Raw genomic sequence first — 25144 nt, forward strand, 5'->3', positions numbered from 1 at the left:
CCGATGGTCGACACTGGGAGAGGGCTGCTGCTGCTGCTGCTCTCTGCCAAGGCAAAAGGGAAAAGCGAGAGCTCAGGGTGGCACCTGCAGGGATCGGCCCTCGGCTGTGACTTGGCTGCTGCAGACGGCCTTACCTTCCGCTTGCCCTGCCTGGGGGGAGGCACAGTCCGGCCCAGCTGCGTAGTGGAGATCGTCCAGCGCAATCACCCCTGAGCTCACCCAGGCTCCACTGCTGGCCTCCAGGACGATCTGAAGGGGGATACCTGCGCTCAGGCTCAGAAGGGCAGGATGGGAGACCGACGCAGGGAACAGAGGCGGGGGGGGGGGATTCACAAAGGGCCAAAGAGACCCATCAAAGGAATGCATGCAGGATCAGGTTGAGGGGCGCAGGGTAGCCCCTAATTCAGAAGAGGCGGTGCGAGGGCTGTGGCAAAGGGAGGCGGATGCCTGGGGCTCAAAAGGCCGGGTCCCAAGACCTGGTATTGCCCGCTGCCTCTTCCTTCAGGCCCAGGGAGGGAGGCTGAATCCAGAATACCTGGAACTCCACGAGGCTCGTCACCAGGAGCGTTTGGTTCATCCAAGTCCAGCTCTGATGGCCTGTGGCGGTCCAGATCACCCTTTCCCCCTGCGCCCCCGTCAGCCTCACCCTGAGCTCTGCAGGAGCTGCCAATGCAGGGGGGGGGGTCAGCTCTCTTGGCCCTCCACCTCCCTCCCCCAACGACCCAGCCCCGCTTGTGGCTTCCCTCCTCTAACCAGAGATCTGCCAAAGGAGCTTTAACAATGCCACTTCTGCAGCAGTGCCCGGGGTGGGGGGGGGGAGGAATCTCCTCCTCTGACTTACAGCTGTGCCCAAGGAAGTCCATGTGGTAGTGGAACCGCAGGCAGGAGCCCGTGGTGGGTGCCAGGGGCTCACTCGCCAGGCGTGCTGTGCTCTTTCCCAAGCTCAGCACTGCCAGGTCAACGTACGCATAGTGACCTACAAAGAAAAAGCTGAACAGCAGGAAGGAAATAGGGGCCAGAGCTACTTCTGCAGGGTTGGTCCAGAGGGTGGGTGTCCTTCACTGTGCACAAGGCTGTGGTGACAAGGATGGAGAGCGTTCCAGAACGTGGAGGGGGCTTGCCTGATCTGCGAGCTACTTAGAGCGCTTGTGGGAAAATTTAAGGCACTAAATGGACCAACTTCAGGACTTCGGTTTCCTCGTGCCGAGATCATTTAATAACTCATGAATTAAGGACTATCGGAGCCCAAAATTTAGGCAAGCCAAACGGCAGCTGTTCCATTAAACTGGAGCCACCAAGTCCTCCTGCTCACAGGAACGTTCAGGGCAGAGGAGGGGGCCAGAGCAGATGCCTCCTGGCAGCCCAGGCTCCTCTCGAGCGACCCAGGGACCGGGTGCGAACCTGCATTGGTGCCGAGGGTGTGGTCTTCCTTGGGAGATGGGGAGCGCAACGTGGTGGCTGCTTCCTTCCAGTCCCAGCTGTACCAGTTTCCGTGGGGCTTGCTCCAGCCACAGGGGCCTGACTCGAAGTCACAAGACCCTGGGCCAAAAGGACACACACCATGGTTACCTATGACCTTGGCTGCCCCCAACAACTTTTCCAAGTAGAGAGGAGACCCTGCTGTAGCCTCGTGCGCTTCGGGTGGAGTCTCTCCCCCCCCCCCACTGTGCCCATAATATTCCCTTTTCTTTCTAAAAGAGAGAAAAGAGGCGCATGTAAGTCTACATCTGCCTTCACCTGGTTCAGAGCAGCCGCCTTCCCTCACAAAGATGTCATCGAGGGCAATGTAAGAGGCCGGCCCTCCGCCAGCACCTCCCACCGCGAAGGCCACCTGTTCCCGGAAGACACGGACGGCATAAGAGGCTCGTGGCCAGCTCAGACTGTTTCCAGGCACAGCCTTCGCTTCTGCCAGCAAGCCAGAGATTCAGCTTGTGTTCAAAAAGGCCACCATGCCCACCTGCCATCTCCCGTGGACCTTTGCCACAAAGCTGCCGTACCGCCAGGCTGCCCCCTGTGTCTGATCCAGGCTGAACATCCCCATCTCCGCTTCCTCTTCCTTCTCCTCTTCCTCCTCCACGTAAGCGGTCAAGGATCCTATGGGGAGCAACCAACAGAGCAGAAGAGTCCAGAGCCCGAAGGCTGCATCTGCCCTCTGCCGTACCTCTGGGGAAGGGCAATGCCAGTATTACCTGTGGGGGCAGGGACCGAGCCGAGATCTTAGGCACCATGAATCAGGCTCACGCAGCACTCACACCCCAAACCGCTGGGAGTGCAAATGGCACCATTGCCTGCCCCCCTCCCCCCGCTCACCTGGATCACTGCCGCTCAGGTAGTACCAAAAGGAGACGCAGTGGGTGCGGAGCAGAGGAGGGAAGGCGCGAGAGCGCAGGACGGTCACCTGCCCCGAAGGGAGCTTGTCTGCACCAGTGCAGAGGATCATGTAGTGCCCTGGGGGGGGGAGGGGAAACGGTAAAGGGCCGAAATAAACTCTCCAAGGGTGGTACCTGCTGTGAGTAAAGCATTGTACTAACTGCCTTCCTGAGCCAGGCTGTAATTTGGCCCCACATCCAGCCCGTCTCCTGTGCAGGAGTGCTGGGCCCAGAAGCAGCGCAGCGCCTTCTCTGGGGCCTCCCTGGGAGCCCCAGGCCCAGTCCTGCGGGGCCTCTTAAGTCCCATCCTCCCCAGTGACAAAAAGGGGCACACTGCTGCCTGCTACCTCTCGGCTCGCCAATGGTGTGATCCACAGGGGGGCCCCAGCCCCCTGCGCCACTCTGCCGCTGCCATGCCTGCTGCTTGGGGACCGAGAAGCCGCATTCGTCTGCCTCGAAGGAGCAGGGGTGCTGGGCCGGGCAGGCTCCAGACGTCACCGTGATGTCATCCAGAGCTATGCTCCCCAGAAAGCCGTCCCGAAGAGCCTCAAGGATCACCTGCAGGACAGGTGGCAGAAGCTGCTTAAGAGAGCTAGAACTATTGGCCAAGTTTCTACCCCTCCGTGCATAAAGAAAAATTGAGGCCCACTGGAATCTGGGAATCTATTCAAATCCGGGGGGAGCCACTTATCCAGACTGATTGTTCTGCGCTGCTTCCTTCTTCCTCGACACAGAAAAGGGGATTATTTATTCCGAGGCTGCTGGGGGTGGGGAGGGCACAGAGGATGCCCCAGAAGCTCACTGGTGCCAATCCAATCCAAAGCTGGAGCCAGACTAGGGCAGGCTGTCCTAACCTGCCGGCCACCATCCTAAAGCCAAGGGCCATGCCGGTGTGGGGGGGGGGGCTGCCTGGCTGACCAGGAGGAGGCCACCTCAGCCTAGCTCTTCCCGAGAGCAGCTTTCTTTCCAGGTGTTCCCGATATCAGCACCCTGGTCTGGGTCTGCGTTGTGCAAAGGAGAGCCCCCCTCTTTTTACCTGATACTTCTGACCAGGCTTGGGGGAAATGGAGGCGGCGGCTCGATGCCAAACCGCCCCGTGGCTCCCTGTCCTGGTCCAAAGCACCTGCTCCCCCGATTCTCCGGCCTCCTTCACTTTCAGGGCCAGGGTCCCTAGAAAACCAAAGTTTCCGTGTCTGTGTTGTACGTGTAAACATTCTGAAGGATGCCAACCCGGAAGCCTCACGCAACACAGTTGTTCTTTCACACTGAAGAAATCCCTCAGGATGCCGCCTTCCTTCACGGAAAGCACGCTGGAAGGGCACGGAGCCTCTGATCAGAGAAGACCCCTCACCTCAGCAGATGAAAGACGGCCTGTGCATGGGAGCACTTCCCAGAAAACGGCCACACAGCTCAGAAAGGCGGCTGGATCAAGAGCGAGGGCTGCTCCTTTGGGCAGCCCTGCCTCGCCTCTGAGCCTTCTGCACAAGATGGAGCGAAGGCTGCTAAGAGGGGAGGGGCCACTACTGCCCCCCCCCAAGTAGGCTTCTTCTCTAGTGCGGGACTAGAACAACCTGACCGCCATCGGAACCCCCCACCTGCCCCTGCTAGCCGGGCTCCTCTTCGGAGGAAGCAGCAGGCGGGGGGTGTGTGTGTGTGCTCCTGCAGGGGAGTTTGAAGGCTTACCAATCTGGGGACCATCCATGCGATACCAGAAGGAAAGACAGGAGGTCTCGACAGCGGTGGCAGCAGTCGCCTGGGGAGCAGAAACGAGCCGGGCACGCCAGCCTGGATTCCAGGGTCCACCAGGATCCACAAACAGGAAAGAGCCTGTTGGGGAGGAGAGGGGGACTGCCAGAGGCTGCCAGACAGCAAAGGGCTCCATGGAAACTTGGAGAATTTTGAACCAGACGGGGGACTATTTGGCTCACATGTCTTTCTTCTGATTTTGGGAGCAAGAACATCATTTTGAGCCAGAGAAAGCCAAACCTCCACACCTGTTCCACGCTCGCTTTTGCTGGCAGGGAAGAGGCCGTCTTTGGCACGGCTGGACCTCCAAGCCCCACGCGGGCTTCAAAGTCAGCTCCCCAGAGACCCCAGCCCAGCCCCTCTGCAGCACTACCTGTGCCTGTGGTGTGGTCCACGGCCCCTCCTCGGCTTCTGCTCAGCCTCCATTCAAAGCCGTCGTTCTGCTCCAGATACCAGCCACACCAGTCGGTCTCAAAATTGCAGGACAGCCCTGCCTGGGGGGCTGGGGGAGAGGAAGCAGCAGCAAGGGTGTTGCTGGGGAGGTTTCCCAGGTCAGCCGCAGTCAACAGGAGGGGATGACTGTGCCCCCCCCACGGCCATCATTTTCCTCAGTGCCTGCAGTGCACAGTTTCCCCTCTATGAACCCAGTGGACGAGGCCCCGCAGGGCAGGCAGGGGCTGATACCTGAGGCTGGGGCTCCGGTGCTGCAGTTCACAAAGGAGATATTGCTGACGGCAAGTGGCAGGGGTCCCCGGGGGCCATCGAGACCCTTCATGGCCAGCAGCTCAAGCTCAGGAAAAGAGAAACAGGGGCAAGGTGTTCACCTGCAGCTCCCTGCTTCTTCCTTCCTCTCAGGGCAGCTGCAGCCCCAGGCATCCCAAGTGGCGGCCTCCCCTCATCCTTCATCCCAGGTCCCATCCTGAAGGAACTGGAGACAGCCCCCTACCTGGAAGGGCCTTCTCCTTGCGCCCAGAGGGACCGTGGCCTCTGCCCAGGAAGCGGTCCCGTTGCTCCGGGCAAACCAAGCCCACCAGTGGGTGCCCAGGCTCTCATCGGCAATGGCAAGGGCGAGGAAGCCTGCGGGATGGGGAGGAGAGAAGCAGGCAGCGGCCTCAGTGCCAGGCGGCATTTGGCTGTGCCAAGGGGACAAAGGAAGCCCCGATACCTTCTGGGCCAGTGGTGAAATCCATCTGCAGCACACAGCCTGCACCTGAAGGGCCCAACACGGGAGTGGCAGCCCGCGCCATGGAGAACATCTGCCCCGGCCCCTCCTGCAGACCGAAAACAGGCCCTGAGGGGGAACAGAACAAGGGTGGGCCCTGGGCCGAGCAAAGACAGCTACAACACCCTCCTCCTCCACGGTATTGCCCCAGTTCCACTTCTAACCTGGCAGGGACACGTTCCTGCAACCTTCTTACCCACAGGACTGAGCTGGCTGGCGGTCCATCGCAGGCGGCCCACGCTGATGTCCATCCAGCCCCCGGGGTCCTTGGCAAAATCGGTCATTCCTAGAAGGGAAGGTCCCAAAGGTCCCAACTGACAGGCCACACAGTTCAAAGCAGCAGCGTTTCTATTGAGGAGCTTGCTTGGGGCTGGGGAGACGGGGAAGAGGCCCAGGGATCCGCATGTTGCCTGCTGTGCCCCATTCTGTGCTGGCCCTTTTAAAGAATCCCTGCACAACAAGCCGGTGCTTTTATATATATATATATATATATATATATATATATATATATATATATATATATATATATTCCCTGGCTCCCCTGGCCCCTTACCACACTGCTGCTCGTCAGAGGCGTCCTCACATTCGGCCTTGAAGTTACAGAGCAGCTGGAAGTCGAGGCATCGCTTGCCCTGGTCACACGCAAACTGCCCCCCGGGGCAAGGGCTGGAGGGCTGCAGCACGGGGGGAGGCGGGAGCTGGGCTGAAAGGGACCGAACACCAAGGCCTCACAGCAAGAGACAGGGGCGCAGCCGGCCGAGGGGCCTCCGAGGGGGCCTGCAGGAGGCTCAGGTAACGCAGGTGTTTCGACAGCCCCTCCCTCCCTCCCTCCCTCGGTCTGAGACGGCCTTGTTGCTCCTGGGCCTTCCGCCAAGAGCAGGAGGGGACCAGCTGACCAAGAGGCAGAAGAGGGGGAAAGAGGGCTTCAACCGTGGCAAAGGCCGGCTGGAAGAGCCTGGGTCAGCCGGCCACCCTACTTCTCCTACTCACCGTCCTGCACCGCCCTGCAGTGAGGAGAAAGACGAAGGTCATCCAGAGCGATGCTCCCTTCGTGCCCGCTTCCAATCCTGCCCTCGATGATGATCTGGGAGAAAAATGTCCCAGCTGATCAATGCAGGGCAATGCAGGCCTCCGCCGGACAGAGCTGGAGCAGCTGCCGAGACTCCTTGCCAGGGGCTGCCGGCGGCCTCCCACTGCCCACCTCAGCCTGGTCCGCCTGAGAGGTTCAGGCCCCTGGCCCCGTGGCCTCTGGGCTTCGTCTACCTTGAACTTCTTTGCCTCCGTGAAATCCACTTTCTCCCGGAACCAGTAGTTGCCCAAGTCTCCTGTGCGGCTCCAGACAAGCCGCAAAGCGTCTGCCGTCTGGCTGTAGACATTAAGGCTGTTGCTGCTTGAGCCATGCAGGTGGAGGTAGAGAACCAGCTAGAAGGAAAACCAGCCAAAGCCACTTGATGGGAGGGAGGGAGGGAGGGAGGGAGACCCCAGCCTCCATTTCCTCTCCGGCCACTGGATTCAAGCAACCCCAAGGGGGACGGGGGCTTGGGGCGACCAAGGCTTCCGCTCTCTGGGAAGCCACAGAGAGGTTTCCTTCTTACCCCGTTCCCCCCCCCCCAGAGCCAGAGGGGGATTCAAGAAAGAGAGGCCAGCCTCAAAGGGGGACGTGCTCTGACCGCAAGCGGAAGGAAAACCTCCAAGAACACCACCCCCCGGTAAGAGAAGAGCAACCTGTCCAGCTGTGGCCTGAGGGATGCTCGGGCGACTCACGTAGCAGGGCTGGGGGGCGTCCGGGGCCAGCATTGGGCTGCTCAGCCATGCTCTTCCCTCGTGCAGGTCCGGCTTCTGAGTCTCGACATAGGCGAAGAAGCCTGCAGTGGATCAAGCAACACAGAGATGCTGCCTGGGTCTCAAAGCCTTGTAAACGTTAATTTTGGTGACCCCGGCAGATCCCTTTATCTCCAGGAGGGCGGGTGAATCCAGAGCAGAATACTCCACCTTGACTGGGACACGGAGTCAGGGGCCAAAAGGGCTCCGAGCACAGAAGCCAGCAAGAGAGGCCGGAGCAGCTGACCAGCCCCAGCATGCCTCCCCCTGCCCTTCCCCTTCGGGACCCCCTCCCGCAGACCCCCCGAGCCAGGGCAGCTGCTGGGGGACAGCTTCTCTCAGGGCAGCCCAGAGCAGGGGCAGCAGAGTGGCAGGAGGCACTTGGGGCTGGGGAGCTGCACCTGTCGTGATTGCCTCAAAGCAGAAAGCAGCCGGGGTGGGGTGGGGTGGGGTGGGGGGCTTTCTCCTGGAATAAACTCAAAGCCTTGGGCTTTAAGGATAGCAGAGACCCTAAAAGGTCCAGAGGCGCCCATTGCAGATGGAGCCATTCCGAACAGAGGCTGCATCCTCAGACAAACACAAAGCCGTTCCGGCTTCCTCGCTGCCTGCCTAAACTCACCTTCCCGGCTGTTGGTGCTGTGATCCCGCGAAGGCCACACCGAAGGCGAGGCCAGGTGGAGGCTGGCGTTCCTTAGCCAGGGAAGAGTGGCGTTGGGGACCACTGTCCACTGGCACCAGTCCCCCTCAAAGGAGCACGCTGCGAAGGAGGCTGCGGGGGCAAGAGTGGGCGACAGGGAAGAGGCATGCGGGTTTCCTTCAAGGCCCCTCAAGAGAAGCCACAAGCCTCGGCCCTCAATTGCAGCAGAACCACCAGATCACATTCTGGATCCTCAGGCGAGAATTGCAAGGGGAGCTGCAGATCCGGCTTCCGGAGGAAGCTCCATCCCGGCATCTCTGGGCCTCCCAGGCCAAACGGCGGAGAGCCAGCCCCCTGCCCCAGCTGCCCCCATGGTGCTCACCACAGTCAGCGGTGGCTTCATCCTCACCAGCCCTGCAATCGGCGGTGCCGTCACACACCCGGTCTTTCGCAATGCAGCCGCCCTGCTGGCAGTGGAAGGCCTCTGGGCCACAGGTCTGGGGTCCTGGGGGGGGCAAAAGGTCAGGTGGAGGCCGTTTTCTAGTCAAGTGCACCGTTGTGTGTGTCACCCTGTCAATTTCAGGGAAGCAGCTGAGCCAACTGTGGGGGCTGCCAGCAAGTCTTTTTTCCTTTACGCTGCATTCACTCTGCTTCATTCACAGGCAAAATCTCTCTTGGGGAATGGCTGTGGCGATCCATTGTCTGCCTGCCTTTCCCACCACTAGATGTGCTGCAACACGTACCATCATCCCCAGCCTCCATGGCCCGTAGGCAAGCAAGAGTAGCCTGCAGGTCACAGAGACAGCATCCCACAGGGCCTGTTTTTATAGGGAACGGAGACTGCAGAGAAGTTCAGGAAGAAATAAAGGAACAGCCTCCCCCCCCCCCTTTACGTGGGAAGCCGCAGTTCCGGAATTCCACATCGTCCAGGGCCAGCTGTGCTGTGGAGGAGGAGCCCTGGACAGCGGAGAAGGTGACCTGCAAGGGAGGGAAAGACTCCAGGTGAGAGTGAGGCGCTCCCACCGGCTGGAGGCAGGGCTGGGCTCAGGCGCCAAATACCTGGAAGGTGCCCGGGATGTGACCGGTGTAGGCCACCAGCTCCTGCCAGGAGTAGGTGCCCCCGGGAGGGCTTTGCCACAGGCGGACGGTGCGATTTCCCTGTCTCAGCTCCAAGGTCAGGAGAGGCTGCGGAGTCTCGTTAAGACCTGTGTTCAAAAGACCATGGGACGGCAGAGCTCTTTCAACCAGCGGAGGAGAAGGCTTCACCTCAACCTGTTTCCTCTGTGAACTGTGTAGGAGCGTATGTGGCGGGGGTGGGGGGGGCTATGTGTGTGTGTGGGGGGAGAATCATGCAAAGCACTGGCCCACCCCACTGCTGGTTGCCCTCTGCCAGCCTACCTGATCCCCACAGGTGATACCACGCTCGGATCTCGCAGGCAGCAGCTGCTCCTTGCAACAGGGGGGACCTCAGCCGAGCCGTGCCCGAGGGCTTTCCTCTCTGCTTTGTCGCCGCCATGTACCAGCCTGCACCGGAGGGCAACGGAGGCGTTCAGAGGAAGCAGGAAGAGAGGTGCCCACCCCTAGGGCTCATCTTGGGGCGAGACGAGCCCCCATAAGCCAAGAGGAGAAATGGGACGTGGATGCCCCCAGCACAGGGCACCTCCCTGGGAGTGCTTCAACTCCAGGCTTCCCAGGCAAGGACTCCCCCCCCTCTCCAACACACACTTAGGAAGAGCCTCACAAAGGTTTCCAGCCCCTGTGCCTGCCCCCCGCAAGCAGAACCGCTTACCCAAATCCGTGCCCAGCGTGTGGTCGAAAGGAAGCTGCAGCCCCGTGGAGATGCTGGCCTGGGCTGGGTCCCACCGGTAGGCTGTGTTACTGATGTCCTCCCAGCCACACATGGTGCCTTCGAAGCTGCAGGTGAAGGGAGCCCCCAGAGCCGATGCCTTCTGATAGCCTGGATGGAGGGGAAGAGCCAGCAGTGCACCCGCTCTCAACGGAGCGCCTCCCGCCCCTGGCCCCAGAGGGAAGGCTAGCCAGGAAGGGCCAGTGGACCCTGGGACCCCAAAGGGGCTGCTGCGGGGAGGGAAGGGCCTTGGGGGGGGTGTCTCCTTTCTTGGGCTTTGAGCAGGGGCTCCAACAATCAGCCCTTTCAAGGAGAGGATTTCATGGCCAGGAATTGTCTGGAACTGATCCTGTCCACAAGCCTTTTGGAATCCGTCGGAACCCATTCCAAGACCGCAATCTCTTCAGCACAGCCAGGTGTGTGCTGGGACGGGCAGAAAAGAATTGGGAGGAACCCTCCTGCTTTCGGTGGAAAACGGTTACCTCCCACTCATCTTTTTTGCTGCAATTTTGTCTTAAACTCATCCCGAAGGAACAGAAAGGAAATCAACTCACCACATTGGTTTTCATCTGAACAATCCCAGCAATCACACACAAAATCACAGACACGTGGACTCCCACATCGGTTGACAAACACAGCCTGGACATAAAACGGAGGCCCAACTACGAGACAAAGGAAGAAACCCCAAATGGGTGGATCACGGAGACGATCTACTGCTCCACCTGCTCCTTCTCTAGCCATTCTCTCCTCCTCCTCCTCCTCCTCCTCCTCCTCCCACACAGCAAAGACCCACAAAGCCCATTCAGCAGAGATTGGCATGAACCAGGTTGGTCAAGACAAAATCTTGCACTCGCTGATGCAGAAGAGCAAATGAGGGGTGCTAACGATCCCATTTAGGGAATTCACATTCAAGACTTCAAGACACTGCTCGGACTTGAATGCAGAAAGCAGAGATCTGAATATTCAGTGTAAATCAGTTCTCAGGATCGGAGACAAGCTTCTGCCTCTCTCCAGAAACATACAAAGGTGTCAACGGACAACGGAGTTTAGAGGAAAACGCCAGCCCTCGGACAAGCCAAGAGAATGTTCACTCTCTGCAAGTAGCCACTTTTCTTGCGTCTTAAACAAACTCAAGCACAGCCCCAAAGGGCACATTTCAAAACACATGAAAGGCTTCAAACTTTTCAGCAGACATAAAATGGCCCCAGGAGGATGAGGTGTTCAGGCTGGCTGGCTCCTTCCTTCCTTCGGTTCCCCCAAATCAAAGCTCAGTTGCCCCTCCCCTCTGATTCAGGATCTTTCCATGCAGCCCTAGCGACGGGGTGGCTTCCTCCTCTGAAAACTCACCCATCAGCATCAGCAGGAGCAGGGAGGACAGCAGCCCCCAGGATCCCGGCATCCTGGGCCAGCAGCTAGATCAAGCCTGCTCAGTTGAGAAGAAGGAAAGGCTGCTCCAGCAACAATGTGCCTGGACTTCAACCTCCCCGATCACCTTGCCTTCCAGACACGCGGCAGGGGCCGAGCAGGAGGGAAGCACTGCCCAGGCACAGGGTGGGGACTGGCCATAGGGAGGGGGACGTGGGCAGAATACTCCCACCCACCTTCAGTGCAAAGAGGGTCCCAACGGCCTGGACACATTCGTGGGGCAATAAAAGCAGAGAATGGCAGCTGCGTGCCAATCTAGCAAGCACATCGACACCCTTGTGCCCCTGCGCCACCAAGTCCCAGCTTCCTTTCCTTGCTAGGGTCAAGAGCACCAGCCTTTTCTTTTAATAAGGCAGAGGAGGCGGCATCAAACACTGGACCCTTTCTGGTCTAACTTCAGGTCTGGCTTGGGGATGACAGCCTTGGTTGCTGCCTGCCCCAGGAATAGGAGAAGACTCTTCAGGCCAGCCTCTCTGGTGAATCCCTGGCTGGAACAAGACCTCTGGGCAACACTGGAGGGCATGTTTTTGAGTCCTCTTGCGAGTCCTCCCCGAGAAGGGGCTGCTGGCAGACTCTTCCTCAGCCCACAGTGCTCTTCCTCCAGACTCTTGCTATCCCTTGGGACTTCTAACATCTCTGCAAGGCTGCCTGGGTAGCGGCTTATTTTTTATTGTTTGCCGTAGAGAGCGCTGCTATTAAAGAGCAAGGCAGCTGTTTGGATGGGAAAGAACGAGGGACTCAAGTAGGAATGTGAGTATCTGTCTCCAGTTCAGTCACAAGTCATGTACTCTTTTATTTAAATACACCCCAAGAGCCAGACTGCGACAGATTACAAAACCTTGTTTCCAAGAAAGTGAGGTTTCACAAGAGCTTGTTGCTCTTACATGCAAGAAATTCAACCTCATTTCCGCGAAGGTGCCCTTGGACTTCGTGCAATCAAGTCATAATCTCCAGGAAAGATCTTGCAGACTCGCAAGCTGTCCAGAAATCTCGTCTGCAGGTCATTAGCAGGACGAGCCAAAGCATCCACCAAAGTTTCCATGCTGGACAGGAGCATACAGAGAAAAAACCCTCCTCAGCATGCAGTTTGGATCAGGCCCTCACCAGAGCCATGTTATTTCCCTTTCTTGCAATTTCTTACAACTTTCCAGATTAGAAAATGTTACAACTGCTTTGATTTCCAGGAAGAAAAAAAAACCTACTGGCTAGTTATCAAGAAAACAAAGCAACTTAAACTGCAAACGGCCTTGGGAACATTGCTGCTTTGGGTACACATGAAGCAGAAGCATTGCGGCAGGCAGATGAAGACAATCTTTGTGAGTTTGCATTCTAAATAGTGCCAGTGTCCATGCTTATTTCAGCTGCTTTGGCTGGGCTCAGCTGCTTCCTCTGCGTTTTTCCCAGACATAAAACTATCTTCCTCCCTTCACCGCTGTTTCTCTTAGTCAAAAGACACTGCAGGAAGCGAATGGATCCAGGACGATGTGCGAGGGAACATGACACCATAAGCAGCGAGCGCAATCATTTATTTCCTTCTACTAATGTACAGGCACAATAGGTTTGATCACAGGGCAGTCCACCACAGATCCAGAGGACGACAGGTTTTCAACACGTGGCTTCCCGCATCAGTCCCGCTTGCTGCCGTTCGGTCGCAAAGGTGAACTCTTAAAGGCAGAGGTCAGTATCCTTCATCAGCCCAGGTGACTTCATAATCGGGGTACCTGGCTTTCAGCTTCTCTGTGGCAATGACATGTTTTGCTCGGCCAAAACCCTGCAAAAAGCATGGCCACCATTACTACTTGCACACGTGACGATGCCTTGTAAGATACCAGAGGCAAGGCAGGCTAGTATCTTTGGCAAATTAAACCAGCGAAGGTGCAGCAGAGTTGAAATCCCAGCTCTGCTGTACCAGGACACGTGTCTGAATCCTTTTTACAGCATCCTCCAGAGGAAGGGATTTCCCCCAGGCAGGGGAATCTTACAGGGCCGCCAGGCCTTCCCTACCCAGGCTGTCCCTCGGAAGGGATGCTTCCTCCAAGAAAAGTAATCCCGTATCAGTTGGCTTTAGGATCTTCTTCCTATTTGCCTTAAATCCGTGGCGAGGGGCAAAGGCAGAAACGGGATGGAGATGGTCCTCGAGGGGAATGCTGGGGAAGTGACGGAGCTCAAAGGACCCAGAAAGCAAATCCTGCTCGGAGAAGACTCGGCAGGGCCCAAAACTCCCCGAAGGGAGACCAGGCGGAAGCTCAGCTGATCTGGTCAGAGATCACCAACTTCTCTGCTGGGAGACAGGGAGAGACTGGATGGCCTCGGGGGGGCCCCCAGCTCTGGGCTGCGCTGGCGGGCAGCGAGACGGTCCGCGGGGTCCTTACCACGGAGTAGCCGTAGACGTGGATCTTCTTGGCCCCGCTCCGGTGGGAGATCCGGCCGCCCCCCAGGCACCGGCACCGGAAGCCCCGCTGCGCCAGCTCCTCGCTCGCTCGCTCGAAGAGGTCGGCTGCGGAGGGCAAGGGGGAGAGGTCGGCCAGCCCGGAGGCCCCCCCCGCGCCCGTGGGGGCGCCCGCGGGCACCGCGGGGCGTGGCGGCGGGCGGTTGCCGGGGAACGGAGCCCCGCCCCAGAGCCCGCCCTCCCCGGATCCTCTCCCAATGGCAGCGACCGGGCCGCCGGCAGCCAGAGGAGGCCCCGCCCGCCGGGCGCACCTACCGTGGTATTCGGCCCAGGCGTGTCCGCGGACGATGTCCTTGCCCGGCCCCGCTCCCGCGGGCTTCACGTGTATCAAAACGTACTTGAAGACGCCGTCCGAGTCGATGAGCGTGTCAGGGACGCCGGCCAGGCCTCCGTCCGCCATCTCCGCGCCCGCTTGGGAGCTTCTGCGCGCGCATTTGCCGTCGCACCCCCCCCCTCGAGGCGCAGCGGCCGCGACTGTCCGCCCAATGAGACACCACGACGAGGCGGATGTAGCGGCCAATCGAAGTACCGCAGAAGGGAAAGGGCGGGAGAAAGCCGAACCACTGAGCATGCGCGATCCGCTCCTCTTTGGTATCGCCCGCGACCGGGCGGCAAGGTCTGCTAAAGGGAAGCGAAGCGACTGTTCCTCTGAGCATATGCAGATTTCTCAGCTACCATGGGCAGAACAAATTGCCTTCACAACAGCCTCCCTTTTGCTGCCTTTCCCAGGAGGTGGCGCTCCGGCTCAGCAATTTATAGGGGGGAGAGCTGCCCCCCCCAGTGTACAGTACCGTGGCTGGACGAGGGTGGCGCTGTTGTCCGAGTCGATGGGAGTTGTAGTTCCTCCCACGAGGACGCCCTCCCCAAATGGAGGAAACAGTGTATAATTGAGTCAGGAGGGATCCGAAGGTCATCTAGTCCAACCCCGCAGAACTCATTGGAGCCGCCACAGACAAGCGAGCTCTCCCGCCCACCCCGAGGCTGTTTTGGCGTGGGGCGTTCTCCGAGCACTGAGACGCTGGCAGAGTCCAAGCAATGGGGGGGGGGATGTCCCAGCCTCCCTCCCTCCAAAAATGCAAACACAGCACATTCAAGTTATAGTTTTATGTTTATTCAAACGGAATAGTTTGTCTCAGTTATATATATCTATGTATCTATATATTTATATGAGCGTGTCTGGGTGTATATTTATATATTTATTCATATGTTTATTTGTTTATTATCCAAACTACAGTGTGGGAAACCAGCAGACCTGGAACAATGGTAATGTCAGCAAATGCCAGGCAAGAGAAAACCTTTCTAACTTTTCGGCCACAACCACTTTTTTCCAGCCAGTTTTTCTAGAGAGTGTGCTTTTGATTCCCCCACCCCACCAGCAAAATCCAAGCAAACGGATCAGCAAACTTCTCCTTGGGGGGGGGAGCTCATAAAGCTCCCCAGGGAATCCTGGAGAAGGGACTTGAGGGGCCACGGGGGGGGGGGGGGGGGGGGGGCTCTGGTCCTCCAGCTAGCCTGCCAGAAGGGAAGGGGGGGGGCTGCCTGCAGACCAAGAGCTCATTTCCCCCTTGGCAGAGGGACTTTTCTTTAGAGGAGAGCAGGTCCGTTTCCAGAGTGCCACTGTGGCTTACTCTGCTAAAACAGGGCATGCCTTACAGTTTAGTGCAATGGATGAAGCAGCCGCACCTTTTGTCACATTGGGGCAATACCAGAGCCCAGGGATATTCCAGGCCACACACACACACATGCAGCCCTCTTTCTTCACCTGGTTCCTGAAACCCCCACCTCCCCTTGCTGTCTCGCTTACTCAACACACCCGAGAGATTCAGGAAGACGCAGTGGCCCTTGGCAGATTCCCCAGCTTTCATCATAGGCCTGAACAAGCGTGAGAATGGGGCAACCGACAGACTACTCTCTCCAAGAAAAAGGGAGGGAAGCAACCTGGTTAGAACATAACTCAGAACACAGCAGCAAGGTTTGTCCAGCGCTTCTGCAGAGGCAGAGCCTGGGAGCTCTCTTCCCCGCTCAAATCTATTCTGCGTTATACATTTTCCTTCCCCAGACAAAAAAACAATCACACAGCCCTCCCCGCCCAATTCCCCGTGCATACCCAACCACTTTGGGACAGAGGAGGCTCTCGTGTGCAGCCCTTCACGAAAGACTCCTTCAGGAGCCTCAGCCAAGGGATGGGGAAGAGGCGAGCTCCTGGCATCCCACTCTTTGCCGGCTGCAGTGACCCCCTTCCCACCTTCCTGCAAGGGATGGAGCATCGCCTTAGCAACCGCTCTTCCTCCCCACAACTCCTGGCCTGGATTTCCCTGCCTGGATGGGAGGAGGAGGAGGCGGCATCACTGGTGGGAAGTGACTCAACCTCTCCCCTCCACGCACAGTATGCCCAAGCTGACAGGCCCCCCCTTGTCCTGGTTTATTACAGGACAGCAGATGGAGGAGGGGGGGGAGGACAATACTGCAACCCACCCTCTGCCAAGCCCAACTGCAAAGATGGCAAGATGAAGCTGACAGGGAGAAGGATCCCCAACTAAAATGCCAGTGGCAAACTCCCCCTACCTCACTTTTATTCTCCAGGATCAATTTTTCAAAATAAAGGAAATCACCCCATAAAGTAAGAACATTCTTGTCTGGAGGAATTAAGAAATAAAATGGACTGTAAGGCTGAGCATGGTTATCTTAAAAGTTGACCAACAAAACATGGAATTCCTAAAATATCCGCTTTTCTGAAGGTGACCAGATTTGGACTAGTCTTTCAAACAATGAGAAATGCCCACGTCCGGTAAGGGCGAAGGGCCACCAGCGCAGGGCCGCTCTCTCCCAGGGGCTCCGTCCCTTGCTGGGCCAAGTCTTGACCGGTCCTTGCTTGGAAAGAAGCGGGACAGACTAGCCACCACCTTGAGCACTGACGTCAGAGGAGGAGGGAAGGAGAGGCCGGCTCACATGAGGTCGTCCAGGAGGTTGGGACTGGCCACCCAGTCGAGGGTGCGCGGCTCGGAGGCGGCCAGGATCATGCACATGAACTGCCTGCCGGTCCTCTTGTCAATGGGGTAGATGGTGGTGGGCGTGAAGCGCTGGTTGCTCTCCACAAATGCACACAGCTGCTCGTAAACCTTCGGGAACTCGTGCCGCAGGAAGACGCCACGGATGCGCAGTTCGCGCTGGATGTTGATGAAGCAAACTTCTCGCGCTTTGCGTCCTTCCTCACCGTCCTTGTCTAGGTCGGCTGTGCCGGGAGGAGGCGTCAAGATCAGCGTCTCCATATCTCGCTCTTTCTTGAGGATCATCTTCTCGGGGCTGGAGGACGCCAAGGCCATCTTGGCGTACTTGCGGACGGTTGGCACCTGTGCCTTGGGGGGTGGGCGGTCGGGCACCTCCTGCCCCACCGCCACGGTCACATTCAGCAGGAAACATTCCTGGGGGTCGTACTGCTGGCCCGCCTCCTGCAGCTCCTGGGCGTATTCCCCAAGGTTGTCTGAATAGCCCTCCAACTCCCGGAGCGACAGGTAAGTGGGGGACATCAGCAAGCTTTCCAGGCCAAACTGCAGGAAGTTCTCGGCAGAGCCTGCGCTGGGGAAGCCCAGAAAGAGCACCCCCCGGCCCCGGGACAGGAAGCCCACCTTGGCTATGCGGGAGAAGGCCTTGTGCACCTCGCCATTCTCCCGGCAGAACTGCAGCACGTGGCGGCAGGTGCTGCCAATCCGCCCGTAGATGCAGCTCTCCTTGTGGGTGTCCCAGTCCTCCCGCCGGCAGTGGCGGGAACAGTAGTAGGTGTAGCAGCTGTGGCAGGACTTGAAGTAGAGGCAGGCGTTGAACATGGTCTCCGTGCGGCGGCACTTGGCGTTGGAGCACATCATCAGGTCGTCCTCGTCGGCACTGAGATCTGGGGAACAATCCTCCAGGCCTGTCTCCGAGGGCCTGGTGGGGCCCGGGGGCTCAGCAGAGCGGCGGCCCTGGTCCTTCCGCAGCTCGTCGTGGAAGGAGCTGCGGCCAGGCTGCTCTTTGGTGGGATGGGGCTCCAGGGGGCTCCAGGGCTCTGGCTTCTTGGCAGGCAGCCCCAGCCCATCGCTGATCAACTGCCGCAGCTGATCGGCCAGGTTGCTGACCTGGCCAGGTGGGCAAACGGAAGGGGGCTTGTAGTCGATGACCAGGTCGGTGATGAGCTCGTCCAACTGCTCTAGGCTGCGCTGGCGGGCGGCGCTCTCTCCGGCATGGGGCTCCGGGCCATAGGGCTGGCGTGGGACGCAGCCCCTGTCCCGGGCATCCCCTGAATCCAGTACATCCCAGCTGGCTGAGCGCCTCTCACGCCTGCCAAGCCCATTGTTGGCTCGGATGTCGTTGTCTGTGATGGTGATCTCTGGTGTGACGAACCAGCCGTGGCGCCCCCGGTCAGCGTGCATCTTCTCGATGAGGGAATTCTCCGAGAGGGAAAGGGCAGCGTAACGCTTGGGAGAGCTGGACAGGTTCACCACCACTGGCTGACGCCGGTCGTCAGGGGAGAAAGCACGATGCGGGTCCCGCGACAGCAGGTTCTCGTAGCTACGGCCACGCAGCAGCTGGTCTTCCCGGCGCACGTGAGGGGTCAAAATATTGTCCCAGGATTTGGAGTAGTGCCTGGTGTCCATGCCAAGCCGGGGAGGGCTGACGCTATAGCTGGCGTGCCACGACGACAGCATGGCTTGGGAGGCAGGCTGATGAGCTGGAAAGCGGGCCATCTGCCAGGTTGGGTAGGGCACCGTCCCCCTTTCGGAGCAGTACCAGTCGTTAAACTGCACTGAGGGAGCCACACGGGAATGGGGGTAAGTGCGAGACAGGGCTTCCCGCTCGTGGTATTTCCCATAGTCTTCTGTATAGAAGATGCGTGGGTTGGCCCTCAAGGCGGGGTAAGGCCTGGGGTCTTCAGGGTAAACCGCTTTTGCGGGAAGGGTCCTGGGAGTGTAAAGGCGTGGGTCGTCCCCATAGTAAGCCTGAGCAGGGGCCTCCTGGATGGGAAAAGGAGTCCTGTTTTCCTCCACAAAAAAGGTTCTTGCCGGAAGAGGGTAGAAGCCCCCTGGGGGAGGCTCTTCTGCATAAAAGGTGTGGGGCGGGAGGACCTGGCCCCCGTAAGAAGGAGGGTAGGACTTGTAGCTGCCTGGCTCCTCCGTGTAGAAGAACTTTGGGGGCACGTAGGGGATGTAAGGAAGGCAGCCACTTTCGGGCACAGCAGGACCTCCATCACAAAATTCAGGGGGGTAAGGGGCCAGCCCTCGGTGTTCCCCACTATAAGTATCACTGGGCGTGGGAGTGCGAGACATGGGCACTTGCCTGCTGCTGGGCACGGTCAAGCTATGGGGCGTGCCTGGAGGTCGAGGCCAGGGCAGGAGAGCCTCACCGTGGCCATGTGACCCCTTGGCACTGCGAGCTGCATGCAGCACGGCAGCCTCATCCGGCTTAATGTCCACCCGACGCTTGACATGCACGCTGGGCGGTGGGGGCCTGGGGGCCAGGGCAGCCTCTTCGGGGCAGTTTGCTCCCGTGACACAGAGAGGCGAAATGCGGCTGCCGCCGGCCCGCTGAGGCTGCAGCTTGATGGGATGCACCTCGCTCATCAAGGCTTTCATGGAGGCGTAGCTGCTCTCCCGGCGAGGGGACGCTTCTGCCCGCTGGGGCTCTCGGGACACTCGATGGACTTCCCGTCCCCTCCTGGCTGGGGCTGGTGGGGAGCCCGAAGACATGGGGACACCCACAGGGGTGAAGGTGGATTTGACGCGGGGCGCGCTCTTGGATCGGGGCCGCCTCTTGGGCTCGGCTCGGGAAGCCAGTTCCTTTGGCACCTCCTTCCCCTGGGAAAGGTAGTTTTCCGGCAGAGCAGCCCGGAGAGACACCCTCTTGCCAACGGGAGCCGAGGAGGGCTCCGGCGTGGGGGGCCGCCGGGGATGCCGCTCCATGACGGGAGCCACAGGCGGTGGGTCGTCGAGAGACTCCAGGAAATCGAAGCTGCGACAGTGTCTCTTGTTGAAGTGTTGGGCAGGCTGGTTCTCCAGGGACGAAGACATGGAGGAGTCACATCGCCAGGTGGGCTGGCAGAAGGCAGAGCGGGTGGAGCCCACGGAGGCCACGGGGACGTCCTGATACACGGCAGACACCAGGACGTCAGGTGGGTCTGTTCGGGTCATCTTAGAATCAGCGTCCTGCTCCTCTCCAGCCCTCCTCAGATCATCTCAGTGAAGGCACCCAGGCCTGGAAAAAGGGAGCAAAAAGGCCCTCAGCAGGCAGACCGAGCACAGCCCCCATCGGGGATCAGAGGCAGGCCAAGGGCCACTCTCAGGAGTCCCATCGTGGCTGCTCTCAGGGTAGATGACTTGTTGGAGGGGATAATGAGGGCTGGGATCATAGCCAGTTATGGCTGATTCACAAGATACAGCTCTACAAGCCAAAGCTTGGTGTGACAGGAGAAGGAGGCCCCCCTCCCCTCGGCTCATGTTGTCATCAGGCCAAACGCTTCCTGATGCACTGGCAACCTTACCCTGCACGGGCCGCTCTCTGGCCAGAGCCGGACTGGGAAAGCATAAAAACTGGCTGGCATTTTTGCTAATATTCACTGAGCAGACACAGAAATACAAGCTGGTCTCACTCCTAGACCGCATGGTTACCATGGTTTCTCCTTTCTCTTTCTCTTCCTCTCTCTCTCTCTCTCACACACACACACACACAAACTCCTCTTTTGGGAAGCAATGCACGCTGGGAAATTCCAATGAAGGCCGGGCCAGGAGGAAGAGAAGCTTGGCCGGTGCAGATAGAGACTAAGATCAGCCTCTGGCATCCCTGCGATCAAACAGGGAGGACAGAAAAAGGGGGGCATCTATTTTTACTCCCCTCCTCACTGCCGAGCCATGAAAAGAGAAGGTCCCGGGATCAAAGACCTCGCCGTCTCCCCATCAGCACTGAATCCCAGGAAAACGGAGGGAGGAGCGGGGGAGGCAGGGAGATCTCCTGCCACGTGACTCAGAAACCCCCCACTGGACACCCCCTCCCACAGTAGGGCTTTCATCACCCGCAGCCTTGCCAAACCCCTCCCTTCCTTTCATATTCCCCCCCCCCATCCCTTCCACAGGGTCTGCATTTTCTGCAAAATCCTTTCCCTTTTTCCAATCCGTTTTGGCAAAAGCCAAGGCAATACTCCAGAGAGGGGATTTCAACTCTCGGTCTCTGAGTCGCCCATCGAGGAGGAGGAGGAGGAGGGAGGGCGCCATCCCAAGCTCCTCCAGGCCAGAATATCCCTGGGAACTCTGGAACCGAAGCATGACACGGATGCTGCCATCAGCTGGCATTCCAAGCACCAGGGCAGTGCCAGTTACCCTGTTGCCAGGCAACCCTCCTTGCCTTCCGCCCTCTGCCCAGGTGCCTTCCCTGCCAGGTCTGGCGTCATGGCGCTCGTCCCCTGGAAGTCGGGTCTCCTGGTGCAGGAGCCACAAGGCCAAGACCGCCAACAGGCCCGGCTCCCTCTCCCTCTGCTGACCCTTCCCCCACAGCCATCCTCCCCACAGCCCTGCCAGGTGGGCCTGCGCTGCCATTCCCCTCTCGGTGGGGGTCGGAGGAACGGAGTTCCCCGGCCGGGAACATGTCAGCCCAGACCTCACAGCGGCCATTCTGATTCGGCCAGCCTCAGCAGGCACAACCCAGAAGCCTGTTTACTTCGCCCTCCTCCTCCTCCTCCTCCTCTAGTGTCCCTGCTCCCAACTGACCATGTGCAAAGGGCCGGGTGGGGAGGGAGACCAGGTGGGGTTCAGCTCACCCACCTGGGGTTCCCTCCTCAGGACATCTGAATTTCACCATGCCACCCCCCCCCCGTTACATACTCTGCCTCGCAGCTTGGGGAGGAAACGCACTCTGCACATGTCTAGAAGCGTGTCTCTCTCTCCCCCCCACAGCTCAGCAGCCGGCCTTTCTCGGCAGGAGATTCTGCTGGAACAAAGCTCTCGCTCTGCATCAAAAAGCCTCCTGAAGGAAGAAGACGGATGAGCAGCGAAAGGGTTAAGAGCAGCACAGCATCGGATGCCTTCACCAGACTCCCCCCCCCTCGGCTGCCTTCCACGGGGATGGCTCTGCAGGTGACGGAGAGGCAACCCAAGGGGCCTGGCCATCTGGAGGGCATCGCACAGGGCCACAAACACCCCCCCCACCTCCCCGTCCAGGCCAACACTGTCTACCCACCTGAGCGAGGCAGAGGGGTCGCTGGCCTAGGAAGGGATGCCCCTCTTCATGCCCAGAGGGCTGCTGGGTCCAGATGATGCCAGCGCTTGGAAAGGGATGGGGGGGGCTCCCTCTTCAGAAGACGTCATGGCTGGCGGATGGATAGCGGTTCAGCAGGGGGAGGGGGCAGGAAGCTGCCCCCAGAGGAAAGAGGCACAGCATCCTCCAGCCCGGACCTCCTCCGCTGCTCCTTGGCGTGGCGGGGCAGGGGGAGTCCCCTCCCAGCTGCAGCTGGAGATGCACCGAACTCCCCCATTTCAGGGAGCAGGACTTTGCCCCCGGCCCAGCATGCCGTCCCCTGCCCCCACCTCCCCACTGCCCCCCCCCCTCTGCCGCAAGCTCCGGCCTCCTCACCTCGCCTCGCCTCGCCTGGACACCCGCAGCAGCAGAGGCTCCGGCACCTGCTTGGCGGCCGGCACAGACCCCTCCTGGGCTCCACAGCGCCCCCAGCGGGCACTGGCAGCCCTTAAAGGGGACGCGTCCAGCGCAGAGCAGGAATCCACCAGGAACAGCCGGCCAGCGTCACCAGGGCAGAGGGAGGGGAGCTGACCTGGCACCCCCTTCGCTGAATCTGCTCTCTCCGTCCCAGCCAATCAGAGGAGAGGGCCTTCCAGCCAAGTCTCTTCTTTCCCACCACCCGTGGAAGACTTTCCCCCTGTCCCTGGCCTGCAGGTGCAGCAGGAAGAAGGCAGGCTCTCCAAAGAATGCCAGGAATGTCTCCTCGCTTGGCGGATTCCTCCTGGGACCCCCTGCCCTGGGCAAAGCCGCCCCAGTTCTACTCCCCTCATCTCAGGAAAGGGGTCCGAGAAGGCTGCCCAGCCTGCCCTCCATTAATCACACCTGCGAGCCCAGCTACGGAGCAGGACAGGGCCGGACCTTCTCTTCCTTGGCCAGACTCCTCCTTTGCCTTTGCCTGGAGCAGCAACTCTCCCCGCTTGTCCCAGCCTCCCCCCCCCTCCGAATCAGAGGTCACCCTGTGGCCCCCACCCCCAGTAGAGGGAAGGCTGTTTGGACAGCTTGGCCAGAAGCCAGCCACGTCTTGCTCAGGGTGACGTTGCCAGGAAGAGGCAGCGGGAAGGGAGCGGGCGGGCAGGGAGTGCCCTTCTTCTCACCTGCCACCAGGTGGGCTAAAGCTCTGGGGCCAGGAAAGGCCGGCCAGCCAGGCTCCAGAAAGGGAAGCCTGAAGTCTACTCTGCCTCTTCTCTTCCATCCAGCCTTCGCCTTCTGGGATCAACCACGTAACAGGACACGACAGGACAGCTTGCCCATTTGCGCCAACTGGCATTCGTGCTATACTGCTCCTGAATGTGGAGGCTCCGTGGGCTCTCATGGCTACAGAAGGGGCTCCCCAACATGGGTCATGCTGCGAGAGGCAGAGGCTCCGTAGCACTGGGCATCCTGCCCTCCGGTGGGCCCTCTGTGGGGACGGGTCAGCACCCCACTGCCTCTAAGCTCGCCACATACCAGAAGGACCAGTTGGCACACGCCAAATCTGTCAAAAAGCAAATCCATCATAAATATCCCTCTTCTTTGTGGGTCTTCAATCCCCGAGCAGCTGCCCAGACGGCTGCCCAATCCTGAGGAAGCCCCTTCAGACCCTGCCGCCCACGGCCCCTTTAGGAACAGAACAGGGGCATCCCGAGTCGTCCACGCCCCCCCCCCCCGGGCAGCCTGTTCGGGAAGAATGATGAAGCTTCCAAGCAAAACTATTCTATCTTCAGCAAGAAAGGGATGGAAATGGCTTGATCTGCTTGGACCAAAAAACAAAACAAAAACCCAGCAGTTTAAAATGGCCGCAGGGGCCGCCACGCCAGCTCAGGTTAGGGTTGCCGCGTTCCACTGGCAGACGGCGTCTTTGACATCCAGCCGACTCCTGGGCTTCCGCTTCGGGGCTGGGACTTGCAGGGCCCCAATGGATCTTCACCCTCACAAGCTGGGTGTAAATTCCAGGCTGGTCTTTCTTAGCTACCAAAAGATACCTGCTCCGGGTGGCCACACACGATCCTACTGTCCCACCTTGTTGCTGTTTGACCTGCCAGCCATTAAAAAGCACAAGGGCGTGGCTGTCCAGCCATCTGGCTCCCCACTTTTCAGTCTGGGGGCTGGGTCAGGATGGCTTGGGGGGGCACGAGAGGCGGCTGAGAAAAGCTCTGGCCACTTTGGCCTCTGGCTTCTCATCAAGCTGGGATCCCTCTGAGGCTGACTTGCTGGGGGGGGGCCAGGGGGGCTCAGTGGGAAGGATTCGCCTGGGTGGGATTAGGTGGCAGGGATGGCAGGAATTAGGAATTAGCAGTTTCCCCAAAGGATTCACAGCCAGGGGCTCATGAAGGGGCTCAGCTTCTCTGCGGGTGACAAGGTTGGGAAGAATCCCCCAAACCTCTTCCTTCCCCCGTCCCTCCTGGGGACCAGAGCATCCTCTTCTGCCTGGCAGGTTACCACAGCAACGCCAGCGGTGGTGGGCGGCAGCATGGGATGGCTAGGGAAGCCTGGAGCTCAGTAACTTAATCAACAACAGAAAGACACGTGGGGTCACTCACCCTTCCTGCACAAAATACAAAGGCTAGCTCTGCTGGACAGCTGGAGAAAGGCCAGGAACAAGGCCTGGGAGGGGGGGACCATCTGCAAAACAGGGGCACTTTTTAAAATTACACACAAAAAAACCACAAGCTGTGATTAAAAGAACTGTTAATAAAAGCTGCTGAAGAAGCCAGTTTCCCCCAAGGGCACCGAGGAGGAGGCGCCTGGGGGGGGGGGAGACCCTGAGGAAAGAGCAAGGGAGGAGCAGGCGGGGGCTGCTCGACCCAGGATGGGGTCACAAAGTGGGCGCACACGCACACGCACAGAGAGGGCTACCCAGAAGCAGCCTGGGCCCAGCTGAGGGGCACCCAAAGAAAGGAAACCAGACACAGTTGTACAACCAAGAGCTTTATCAGCTGGAATGAGGAGTGCATCACTGGGGCTGTTTTTCCCAAAAGCAAAGAGAAAAAGGGAGTAAAAGAAAAAGGAGGCGAACAGCACAAGTCTCCGTTGCCAGCTGCATTGCAGAGACTGGGCTCCTGGGGGTGGTGGGAGAATGTGGGGGGGGGAAGGAGGAAGGGGGCTGGGAGGCTTGGGGGAGGGGCAAGGGGTCAAGAGTAGGTTTGTCATGCACACCCTCCCCCCATGGAGGGCGGCCAGAGGCCCCGAGAGCACTACCTGTGCCATGCAGGCTGCTAGAGGTCAAGGATGACCAGTGCATTTCCCCAAGGGGGGGGTGGAGGGCGCAGAGGGGAGGAATGTTAAAACAGCCCCACTTCAATCCATACCTAGGAACACAAGGGCACAACGGAATGCATTCCGGATTTTGCAGCCGCTTTTCCGTGAGATCGCTGGAGGCACCCAGCAAGGCCAG

At 59.2% G+C, this 25144-nt stretch overlaps 3 protein-coding genes across 3 annotated transcripts; all 3 read right to left on the bottom strand.

The window, feature by feature from the left end:
- Positions 1 to 72: 72 nt before the first annotated feature.
- Positions 73 to 11040, bottom strand: LOC114923916 (apical endosomal glycoprotein-like). The gene is made up of 26 exons (XM_029287244.1): positions 10989 to 11040; positions 9585 to 9752; positions 9194 to 9319; positions 8855 to 9000; positions 8689 to 8773; positions 8178 to 8300; positions 7778 to 7927; positions 7102 to 7202; positions 6539 to 6759; positions 6328 to 6341; positions 5891 to 6040; positions 5534 to 5623; positions 5281 to 5406; positions 5062 to 5192; positions 4800 to 4905; positions 4489 to 4617; positions 4053 to 4196; positions 3406 to 3539; positions 2717 to 2927; positions 2311 to 2448; positions 1958 to 2094; positions 1738 to 1831; positions 1402 to 1539; positions 842 to 976; positions 536 to 663; positions 73 to 249 (listed from the first exon to the last, which is right to left on the bottom strand). The coding sequence occupies exons 1-26, from the start codon at positions 11038 to 11040 to the stop codon at positions 73 to 75; spliced, it is 3354 nt and encodes a 1117-aa protein (XP_029143077.1).
- Positions 11041 to 11834: 794 nt separating this feature from the next.
- PHPT1 (phosphohistidine phosphatase 1) lies at positions 11835 to 13915 on the bottom strand. The gene is made up of 3 exons (XM_015831662.1): positions 13765 to 13915; positions 13439 to 13563; positions 11835 to 12837 (listed from the first exon to the last, which is right to left on the bottom strand). Exons 1-3 carry the CDS (start codon positions 13913 to 13915, stop codon positions 12745 to 12747), a joined length of 369 nt encoding a protein of 122 aa, XP_015687148.1. The 3' UTR covers positions 11835 to 12744.
- A 2545-nt stretch (positions 13916 to 16460) lies between these two features.
- Positions 16461 to 19676, bottom strand: AJM1 (apical junction component 1 homolog). Its single transcript, XM_029287245.1, has 2 exons — positions 17518 to 19676; positions 16461 to 17439 (listed from the first exon to the last, which is right to left on the bottom strand). The coding sequence occupies exons 1-2, from the start codon at positions 19674 to 19676 to the stop codon at positions 16461 to 16463; spliced, it is 3138 nt and encodes a 1045-aa protein (XP_029143078.1).
- Between the last annotated feature and the right edge of the window lie 5468 nt (positions 19677 to 25144).

Source organism: Protobothrops mucrosquamatus, unplaced genomic scaffold (assembly GCF_001527695.2).
Source record: "Protobothrops mucrosquamatus isolate PMUCROS unplaced genomic scaffold, P.Mucros_1.0 scaffold_270, whole genome shotgun sequence".
NCBI lineage: Eukaryota > Metazoa > Chordata > Lepidosauria > Squamata > Viperidae > Protobothrops > Protobothrops mucrosquamatus.